This window comes from Harpia harpyja, chromosome 6, assembly GCF_026419915.1.
Source record: "Harpia harpyja isolate bHarHar1 chromosome 6, bHarHar1 primary haplotype, whole genome shotgun sequence".
NCBI classification, from domain to species: Eukaryota; Metazoa; Chordata; class Aves; order Accipitriformes; family Accipitridae; genus Harpia; species Harpia harpyja.
This window is the reverse complement of record NC_068945.1, coordinates 55,055,936-55,067,265: the sequence shown is the minus strand read 5'-3', so window position 1 is coordinate 55,067,265 and position 11,330 is coordinate 55,055,936. Positions and strand designations below refer to the sequence as shown.

General features: G+C 43.4%; 1 protein-coding gene across 1 annotated transcript in view; it reads right to left on the bottom strand.

Annotated features, from left to right (window-relative positions):
• Positions 1 to 11,330, bottom strand: part of COG5 (component of oligomeric golgi complex 5) — a 194,938-nt gene that overhangs the window by 1,838 nt on the left and 181,770 nt on the right. The window contains exons 19-21 of the mRNA XM_052789451.1: positions 11,108 to 11,184; positions 10,506 to 10,632; positions 9,854 to 9,933 (exon numbers count right to left, since the gene is read on the bottom strand). Of these exons, the coding sequence (XP_052645411.1) occupies positions 9,854 to 9,933; positions 10,506 to 10,632; positions 11,108 to 11,184 (284 nt within the window). The remainder of the gene's footprint in view (positions 1 to 9,853; positions 9,934 to 10,505; positions 10,633 to 11,107; positions 11,185 to 11,330) is intronic.

Sequence of the window (11,330 nt, the reverse complement as noted above, 5' to 3'; positions counted from 1 at the left end):
TCCTTTCTTCCATGTTTGGAGGAGCGAACAAGTTAACATTTAAGTAATCATCAGCAGCATGTTGCAGATGGCTTGAAATGACAGCTCTGACACACAGACTCGGGCACATTGCTGTACTGGTAACCTTTAGAAATGGGAAGAATAGACTCCAGCTGCTGCAGACACTGAGAGTACAACTTACAGAATGAAAACTGGGGCACTGGTGAACAACTGAGATGCCTTTAGGTGATTTCCTGGGTAAGGCTTTTGAACTGCCACTGTCCTTTGGGAAATGCTGCACTAACCCACAGGCAAAGTGCGTTTATGCGTCTTTGCTGTGTTTTTCTTGTATGTTGTTGTAGCATGTCACACGTAGTCTTGTGTAGGTAAGTTAAGTTGCACAAATACATTTCAAAGCTAAAAGGGGCAACTGCGATTACGTACTTGTTTGTACTTAACTTGCTTACAACGCAGGGCCACCTTTCATCTGAGTCTAGTAAATAGTATTGTTGAATGACAGCATATCTGTAAAATCTGTTTAGATTCTGACTTAATAGTTCATTAAGTAGGCCAAGTTAGTTTGGGCATACTTAACTATGGCTTCTAATGTAATTGATTTTCCTCTCCTTTTCTATTTCTTCATGCAATTAATAGATACAGTGATCTGGGGGTTTCCTTCTAAAGCTCTTTGTTTATATTATGTTCCATTGGTGCTATTTACAGCAAAATTGTGACATTTAGGAAAATACAGCTACAAACAACAGACACCATTTCAAGTGGGGACTAAGACAACTCCTGGTACATGGCTGTTCCTCTTCTGGTTGGTGACAGCTGCAGCACTAATACAGACTGCTACCACAGACCTTCCCAGCCGTACCCAGGCACCAGGTCCTGCTGCTAATGCCCAAGCAGCAGAGCTGAAATCATCACTCTGGGTCACTGAGTGGGGAACCGGTCTTGGGTTTTGGTTCCTGCACCCCGTTACGGAAGTGCGGGACACACCAGCATGGCTGCTGTGGCAGTGAGTGGTCCGCTGGGTTTTGGTAACATGGCAGGAACTTTCCCAGTCCCACTGGGGGAAGGTAGGTGGTGGCTGTGCACATCTTGGGGGGGGGGGGAGGAAGGGTTGAGGGAGGTGGTAACACAGAGCAACTGCAGTGTCCTGCATATAAATACACATCAACTGCTGTAGGATGGTGGGCTGGGCCAGGGCATACCTGTGTTTATGTTCGCTGCTACTTCCAACAGACAAGCTTGTGAAATACTGCATTCCTGCACAAAGAGTTCAGGGTACCTAAGGCAGCACACCTAATCCATACGTGCCTCCTGGCAACTGGAGGTGATAGGCGGTGAGCAGACATTTAATTAGGCAAGGCTTAAGGAAAACAGAAGCACTAAAGAGTGAGACTTGGCCTATGTTTCACACATGCGTGCAGTCTCGTCCCGGAGTAAGATGAGAAGAGAGGCCAAGATGCCTGTGTGATACTGCAGCACAGGGAAACTACGATGAGCCCACCAAACCTGGCAAATGGAGGAGGAGACGGTAGGAAGAAGCAGGGTCATAATACACTTTGTTGCCCGCAAGTAAAGCTATTGCTAAACCAGCAAGGGCTCTGAACTTCGTAAACAAAAACTAAAACCCAGCAAAGTTCATTTATAAACAAGTAGGAGATGCTCCTGAGGCCAACAGCCTGTACTCAGTTTGCTGGAGAGACGAGCCTGAGCTTTGGGTTCTGAGAAGCCAGTGACAGCCATGACAGCCCGGCCCTGCAAGCTGGTCCTGGGTCTGTGCCTGCTCCTGCCAGCACTTCTCATCCCCATCAAAGCCAGGTGCTGATGCGTAAGCCTCACGGCCAGAGTGCAACAGGAGGAGCCGGGTGTCCACACATAGCACATGCATGCGTGTGCGTGCACACACACGTGTGCGGTCAGAGCCCCTGGCCTGTCACTAATGGAGTTTGACAGGGAGAGAGCAAAGTGTGCAACTGTGCAACCAAGGAACCTGAGGCAGTTTTTCTTGCGAGCACAGGATGGGAATGAAACTGCATGGGCATGAGGTGATGCCCACCATCCACCACAGCTCCTGACATCCCCAGGCAGTGCAGCGGGACTTCAGACTCTCTCTTTGCTCAGGTGATGCAAAAGGAGGATGGATTGGATTACTGGAGAGTTGAGAGGCTTCAGAAGAATAAAGGGACTGAGCACAGAAACAGTCCCTCTTGTTGTCCTGGATGCACTTGAGAGGTCTTCAATTTTGATAACTTACTAGTGAGTTACTCCTGAGAGGTCCACACCAGGTACCAACACACTCTGAAGAGTCACTTCACATTTTTTGCACATCAGCAAACAGCAAGAGAAAAGTTATCCCCTGCTACAGCCAGAAAGGCAGGGAAAGAATATTTTATCTAGTCAAAATAAAGCTTAGTTTGCACCTGGTCAGCTCCCTGAAAACCTTCAGCCTGCTCTTCCCAATGGTCTCTGGGGAGCAGCACAGGGTCTATAGGGAAAGAGGCAACAACTAAAAAACTGCTTGCTGCAGCCACAAAGTGCTTCGGGTGCAGCTCACCTCACTCCCAGCAAAGGCCATCAGCATGACGGACTGCAGAGAGATCAGGCACATCCACAGGTAAGTTTTAAATCCCAAGATTTAAAGAGAAGACGACTGGGGGAAAGGGACAGCACGTAAGTGTGCTTTTTTTATAAACTGGCCTCTTGTGGCAATGAGGGGCAGAGCAGACTGAGCAGTAGGTGGGAGATGCAGGCAGGGAAGGCTCAAGGATCCCATCAAGATAAGGGGAGATGCTTCAGAAGAGTCTGATAGGTCTCACATTTCCACTCAGGTCAGCACTCAAGTGCTCTGGTCAGCAGTAATTGTTAAACGTGTTAGATGTTAGTTACCTTCTACAAAAAGTGGTCCCTTGTATTAAAAAGACAGTTGAGAAGCTCCTGTGACAGGTTTCATACTGTAACTGTCATTCATCTTGCTAAATCTCTCCCTTTCCACTCACCAGTGTCCCTGTCTTTTCCTCTATACACTCCCCAAAGTTTGTTGGGTCCAAATAGTTTTTAGAAGTCATCAAATGCTGAAAATAGAAAAAACCATACTGACCTGCTTAACTTAGAAAGCTCTGACACCTCTTGGTGAAGTTGTGGGGTGGCATCATTATCCAGATGGTAACACTGCTATCCCTTTCTGACTTTAGCTCCTTGCTTTGAAAAAGCCCTTGAAAAAGATGACAGAGATAACCAGATCCCTTCAGATGAAAGGGAGAAGCTTTACCCTAAAAGAAGCACCCAAATCCACTCAATGTCAGCCCTTGATAATCCTTAGCCAGACTGTTATTCCCCATCAGATCAAACGAGGGAATGAGATTTAGGCTATGCTAAGTGCCAAACCCCAGTATTAGAGTCTTGCTGTCACACCTTCCAGCAGCTTTTATCTTTTTTCTTTCTCTCCTGCCTCAAAAGAGTCCAACTGGCAAAACCAACTCCATCAGTGGCAGCCACTGTCCTCTCACAACTCAAAAAGCATCTAAAAGGAACTTGGCGAATTGTTTGGTGGCCTCAGCACTGCCCAGACCCTTCTTCCCAGCAGAGACCAACCACTGACAGAAGTTGATCTCTGTCAGCTCTCTTCTGCTGTGCTTGCTTTTACTGTGGCTTTGTTTGCGTTGTTTCAAAGAGACAGGGTCAAACTTCATCAATATGACCAACCCAGAAGCACCTTAACTAACTCTCTTTTCTGCTCAAAAGACAACCAATAATTACTACTCCATCAATACTATAAGGTGAATTCTTGGGCGTTTTTCTAAAACAGACCTTGTATAGCTTGACATTAAACAATGAAAACACGAGCTTTCTCAATATTCCAAGACTAAATGCATTCACTATTTTCCCACGTCCCATGCTTGCATCTCCAAAAAAAGTATTAAAACGCTCTAAAGCTAAATGTTGAAATGCAATTCATAAGCAGTAACTTTACCTGAAATGCTAAAGCAAAAGCTTGGTTCTTCTCAAACAGTGAGTTTCACTAATGGTAAGCACTGACTTCTCACCAAATTTAACATTTATGTCAGGATCCCCTGAGGTGTCAGCCTTCAACTTGTGAAGGTTATTTTGCAAATGCCACATATCCCATTCGTGGGGATTTCACTGTAAGCCTGGGGAAACAACTGACGGGAACTGCAGTACCAAGAGAATGAACACATGATGAAGAAACATCTACCACCGAACAGAGGACATGGGCACCTCCAGAGCAGAACTGGCCAGGCGAACTACCTGCTTCGTGTACCCAACGAGGCAGAGCAGCAGTCTGCCTCCCATGTGGACAGGTGTAAGAAAGCAGCCAGAGGGGCTTCACACTGAGTGAGAGGATGAAAAGATGCTACAGCTGCTAAAGGCTGGGAGCCAAGAGGCAGCCGCAGTCACCTGGAGCTTCATACCCTACCTGGTGGCCATGCAACAGCTCATAATCATGGTGAAGCTGTGATCATCTCAGGAAACTCTCTTCTGTATTGCTGCCCGTGGTAACACCACCATGGTGACAGGCCAGGAAGCCTGTCTGTCCTATTAGGAACAGCATTCCTGGCCACAGCATTCCTGGTAACGAAAGGCCCAGGTAGTAAAATGGTAGAAATCATGAATCCAGGGAGAAAGATGTTAGGAGTCCAGAGAATAACAGTGAGGTTGCTTCAGAGTGCAATGGAGGAATGCGCTGGGAGAGGCTGTTACCAACTCTTAAGGGTGCAATTTCAGGACTGCGACATACAGAAATATGGACAGGACAGAAAGCTGCTTACAGAAAAGGAAGATGGTTGCTGCTGCACACAGCCAGATTTCAGCTCAGGGTGGCTGAGCTGGGCATATTGTAACAATACACTTCACTGAAGTTGCTGAGATGCCTGTGTGAGTATACCTCATTTTGGGAGATAAATAAATTTAGTAGCTTTGTTAACACTTAAAGTGCAGGTTTTGTGATAACAGTTTTGTAAACTTTACCAATCCTAGCTCAAACGAGCTTTTGTAAACTATGCTGGCAGTACAGAATTCAATTCAGATACACTAGTTTACCATTAAAATCTGTCTTAAAAAAAGGTAGGCTTGCTCCTGTAGAGGACACTGTAAAAACACTAGTGCATAAGGAGTAATGGAAAAATAAATGGCATCATGGGTGAAAGCAGTATCATCAAGTCTCCAGCACAGAAGAGATCACAGCTGTTGTCATATAAAAAGATGTAATTTATAGTTACATTACCAATGTTTAAGAAGATGGAAAAAACCCTGTTTATGTAATATATAAAACATTCTCTTGAAGGGATTAGACTAAATAATGCCCTAAATTCAGCATCTTTCAGTCTAATAAAGGACATAAAACCTGTTCAGCAATCTGTTTCTATTTTAAAAGACAAGCTATGGTATACACTACAAATATTGTTTGTAAAAGAGAGCTATGGAAAGAGGGTTGGTGGGATGTTCTGCATATATTAATGCTTCATTAAAAATGCCATAAGAAGTAAGGAAAAAAATAATCTAAGTTTAAGATGCCCTCCCACATAAGGAAAAGGATTTTAAAGCACTTATTAAATTACTTCACTTGCTTGAGCAAAAACATGAGCTTTCTTGGAAATCAGGACAAGCTGATTATATAAGACTCAGATAGTTCTTTTTTAAAATGTTATTTCAACCCATGAAAATTTATATCTCCAGTTAAAACAAAAAAAAAAGTGTGGTTCTTAAAGGCATCTTAATACGTATCATTTAGAATTACTCTAATTATTTAGTTAATTCTATACGGAATTGTGAATACTAGCGCTACCCTCCTGGGCTCTGACTCGGTCAAATGCAGCCTGATTTAAATTGTAAGCTTCAGAAGAGGCAGGGATCATCTTTCTGTTCAGTAGTGGGGTAGCACCCTGTGCGCTCAGCTCCTGATCAATTGGCAGGGCAGCTGGAGGACAGCAGGGCCAGATTTTTCTTTAGTACTTTGTTAAAAGTCTGTTTCCTCTGCAAACTTTAGGGCAAAGAGGAAAATGGAAAATATGCTGTGTAAGAGCACATCTGACACCAGATCTATTTAATTGAGTGCTATAAAAGTTACTGAAAAACCTAACAGTAAAATCTCCAACAGCATCATCTGTAGGACAACAGATTAGCGACAGACATCCCCGGTTTATTAGAGATTGCATAATAAAGAGATCAAAGGAACTGTGCATTGACAGGCAAGCATAAGTGACACAGAGGGTTTTTATGAATGGCCTGGCGCTGGCTGGGGGAGTGCTCGGAGGCGCAGGTGTCGCAGCCAGCGCGCGGCAGCCCTCCAGCCTCGCTGCATGGCTGCTGCTTGCTTGGTTTCAGCAGAGCAGAGCAGTGACCCATCACGGCTCTGCTGCTTGCAGCAAAGCTGTCACACTGCTGCGCCTAGCGAGACTGAACCTAATGCACAGATGGGGCTTTTGTAGTTGTCCCCAAGCTGGCATTTGTCCCTGCCCCCTGGCAGGTTGGCGGTCAGAGCCGCTCTCTGGCTCAGGACATCAGCTTGTTACGAAAATGAACCCTTCACTGAGCCTGGCTTTCAACTCTGCTCCCCCAATGGTGAGCTTGAATAAGGGGACTTTACCCACACTCTATTGGTAAAGGTAAGAATTTGGCCCTTGAGTGGATGAACTGTCCTTCAGGCTGGCTCAAATCCTGCCACATCTAACAGGGTTTCTTTTATGGAAGAAAGGTTGAGTTTTCAAACTTAATTTAAAGAGAAGAAGAAAAAAGTGCCCTGGCTGCTTAAAGAAGCACCCCTTTCAACACAAGCCCCGCTCCGGGAGCATGCCTGCAGCAGGGTCATCTCACCTAACTTTAAATGCCTGCAGGGCAGCTGTCTGCCTGAGAGAGCTCCCGTGTCCCAGCCCACGCTCCCTTCAGTGAGCAGAGAAAATGGAGCTTTCAGGACACAACGCAACTGACCTATTTTAGGTACCTACTTCAGGATGAGATGAATCGGCCCCGGCAGCGCCTATTTCTCTCTGTTGACTATAAAGGGAGTCTAGCTAATGTACCTCTGGCCAGGTAAATCCCACCCTTCATGCTGAACACAAGCAGAAAGAAATGCACAAAAATGCTCAGAATGCTACTAATTCATAACATTAACACCACGTTGCATACGAAGCATTTAAGATCTACAGAGCAGAAGCAGGACTGCAATTAGCTTTAATATAAAGCTGTAAGGATTCTGATAACACAAGTAAATTAATATCTAGGCAGCAGGTCCCTAGAGTAATGGCACAGTCATTACAAAGAAAAGCTGCAGAAAATTACCATTTGCAAGGTTGCAGCAAATGTAAAGATAATTTCTTGATGAAGGCCAGTGCAGGGATCTGAAGGCTCAAAACATCCAAGGTTCAATTAGCACAGCTGAACAACTACAGGTGGAAAAAGCTTGAAGAGGGTGACTGATAAAATACTCCAGACAAATGAGCAAGATGCCTGCAGTTCAACTTAGGTTCATATGAGACACATGAAGAGCAGGCTCAAAAATCTTCCAATAGAGTATTAAAGAAAGTATGAGTGAAACATGGTCACACTAGTGACTGACATTTGCTTGCCTGCCTTATGTATGGATAACCGGCCTATTTAGAAATGACTAACAGGCATGAGAGGAGATGGTAAAAAGGTGAATGCATGCAGCAATGCCTACAGAGGTTACCAGTGTCTGCAAAGGAGAACCATCCCTTCCACTCACTGCATTCAAGTGTTGGTCAGCCAGCCGCCGCTCTTTGCTCCCCCACATGTAGTGCTACATGAGCTGCCAACCGAACTGCCCAAGGGAAGAGTCTGCTCGACAAATCCAGCGTAGTTAATTCACGTGGCTCAGCAAAGCTGCATGAGTGGTGCCTGCAAGCGGTGGGCCTTGGGATGGATGGAGAAGCAGTCAAGCGTGGGCAGTGACAAACAGCCTTGCTCTGGTGTACCAAGAGTAGGGAAGAGCCATTGGAGTGCCAGCGGAGGCCTTCGTGAAGGGCAGATCTTCAAAGCTGCCCTCTCTGTGCCCTGGGAGGACGGATGTCCAAGCAATGTCCAAGCACTCCACAGTACAAAGCAAAAGGACCAGAGTCTCACTGTAAAATGCTCAAGTGATAACCTTGCCAAGTGATAACCTTGCAGCAGCACATTCTTGAGATTACAAAGTTAAAGTATTTTAATAGTGGTATCTCATGCAAAATGAATAAAGGATTCAATGAAAGGATTGAAAACGAAAAGCTTAAGTATTCCAGCTACGCTACTTGGTCTAATGGATGACACTCTCTCTGCCTAAAAGCCTTGTCCCAAGGCTTGTCCCTTAATACCTCCACGGTCAGAGCAATTTATCAGTGTCTGAACATGACCACCAGCAAGCCCATTAACTGAATCAGTCTGGATGAAATTTAATTGCAAGCAAAGACAAAAATGTGTTGTAGTTTAAGGATGGCATTTTCAAATTTGTGTAAAAGAATTGAAGAGAACAAAATCCCATCAGTTCTCAAATGATTTGCATTCTTGGCTTTCCCTAACATCTGAAATGCAACATTGTCAGTTTTGCCAGTACCATCAGGACAGAAATTACAATCAAAATATTCATAACTAAGTTACATACACATAAATCAGCCCTGTACGTATTATCCATTCCCCTGTAATACAAGGTGTCATGGTTTGAGATTCAAGAAAACCTAGTTTTGTAACCAAACTAGACCAACAACATGTATGATTTTCAAAAAATACTCTTTTAATACACATATGAAAAGACACAGTTTGCATTTTAATATTTTGGAAATAAATCCTACTAACATCTACTGGTGATCAACTAGTACTTCCTTAATTGGCCCAAGCACTACGCTGGACTGTATGGTGCTATCAGCTTCAAGAACTGTAAATATTTATAGCAGACTCCTCTTAGCCACTTTAAAAGTGTGGACAGATAGTGGTCAATTTTCTTAAGGACAACCACTGCTGGCTGGAACTTAAAAGTCAGCTTTTATGATTTCAGCAAAAGCCAGCAACATCCACACGCAGAAGTTCAAGGACAGAGTTGGCTCCCAGGCCAGATTGAGCCTGGCACAGCTATGTGTTGACAACCTTTCCTGTGCCACTGGAGTGCATGACACTGAGGTCAGGATAGGACACCAAGAAGATGGCTGGAAGAGTTAGGGCGTTAGGAGCGAAATGATCATCTGAGCCTTGAATCCTGAGAATCCTCAGGCTGGCTCTGTCATCTTCATACAACACATCTGTTCTCTCTAACATACTTTAAAAATCTGCTTGTTTTGAAAAACAAGGCTCTTCCTAACTTTTCCTCACATTTTAAGATGCAAAAAAATATTTAGCTATGAAGTCATTTACCCTAGGAAGATTTTAAAAAGCTGACATAATTATCACTTCCTAAAGATCCCAGGCTGATTTCCTGAAGAATGACATTACAGGGGTGTAACAAGGGTCTTCCATTTTTAAATTCCTACCTACATTTTCATTGCTTAAGCTTCCAAAGCTTCTCTTTCCTGATACAGAAGACAGGATGGCTGCAGCCTTGACTTTCCAACAGTTGAGAGGCAGTTTTGCTAAAACACAGTATTAATTTAAACCATCATTGTGCATGGTTTACTTCTTTTGCAAGAGGATTGTGTGCTCCTTCCAAAGGCACTGGGGGGTTTGGGTACAGGGGGCAGTGGGGAGCATTCAGTTTATATATTCTCCCATTTTGCAGCTCATCCTGTGAGTGGAGAGAGGGTAATGGTATTTATGATACATCTCCTATAGCACATTTTTTTACTTTTCAAGACCAGTCCTGGTATGCAGACAAGTTACTGCTCCATTATCATAAACGTAGAGAAGAAAGAAGCATGATTTTTACCGTATGAGAGCAAGCCTGTCTTTTTCAGATGGATGATCATCAAGCCACTGGGAGTAGCGGGCAATGGACCACTCAGCCCTCTGATACAGAGAAATCAAACAAAACACCAATTACACATAAATGTGAAGAAGGAAACACACACACCAATTTCACAATCAAAGATGACATAAATGAAGGCCACATGAGGCTCTCTTAATACTGCAGTAATGCAAAATGAGTTAAGAAATCAGAGACAATTAACAGAAATAGCCCGATACATTATTTGGGAGCTCAGAGGTGATCTCCTACATCAGCCATTTGCCCAATTTTGACAGGGGTTTGAATCTAGATTTCCAGCATCTTACAGGAGCAGGATCCAGGCAATTTGCCGTCGGGGATAAGACCTGCAATTTCTTCTATGAGCTAACAGAATATTAAAGAATTGAGAGTCTATTTAAAATCAGGTTATCATCTTCCTACTGTTAATTAATCAAAATATGAAGTCAATGACCATAACACCTTTGCCATAATGAAAAGAAAAAAAAAAAACCCAAGCCAACAAATCATATAAAGCATGAGCTCGAATACTTTTAAACTAAAATAACTAGGGCAAACTACAATGTTCATTCCTCCTTAGGACATCCCGAAAGGAAAGACAGGTTGATCTTATTACCTGGAAGGGTGATTTTAACTCTGGTGGTGCTCTCGTAAATAAGAACTGAAGAATAACGCTGAATGGAATAACCTCTCCCAGAGCTGGGCTACTGGCAATATGCTCACTGGTCTGGAACAGCAGCGGTCTGGAAAAATGTAACAATATACTTGTGAAAGGAAGAAAAAGCTTATCTTATGCATTAGAAAAATGCCTATATGGTGGCAATATTATGTTACCATAGAATCATCTAATTTTTTTCCACTAGTCCACATCTTAGGTTTTCAACACAGGTTCAGTTTGTAAAAATTCACAGAAGTTGCCTATTGTAATTAAACAGCACAGGACTGTACATTTTATATTTCAGTGGAAACACTTAAGGTAACTATAGAACTCACTGTCATGCACAAGTTGCACTGAAAGCAACACAAAAAAGTACAATTTGGCCAACATTTGCATGACAAAGATTGTTAAATCATAGTTATACTCTGCATAAAATTTAAAAGAACTTTAATCTATTTCTAATTCGCAGGTGGGTGTTGCCAAAAAAGCTCTCAGTTCAATCAGAACTAACACGAGGTAATAAACCAGTTTTGAAGCTAGTTCCTGCAACTGCAACTCACCTGAATGACCTCAGCTGTCTGTAAGATTTTCCTAGGTCAGAGACTCGCCGACACAGCGGTGCTACTGCTAACTCCATCTATAAAAAAAAGCATTTTAATTTGAATTAGATTGTCCCAAAATACAAAACTTGGTATTGAAGTAGCCTGCCTTTAAGCAATAATCCAAACTTGCAGACCAAGTCACTGATTTCTCACTGGTGACTGAATTTGAGACAAGAAGCTA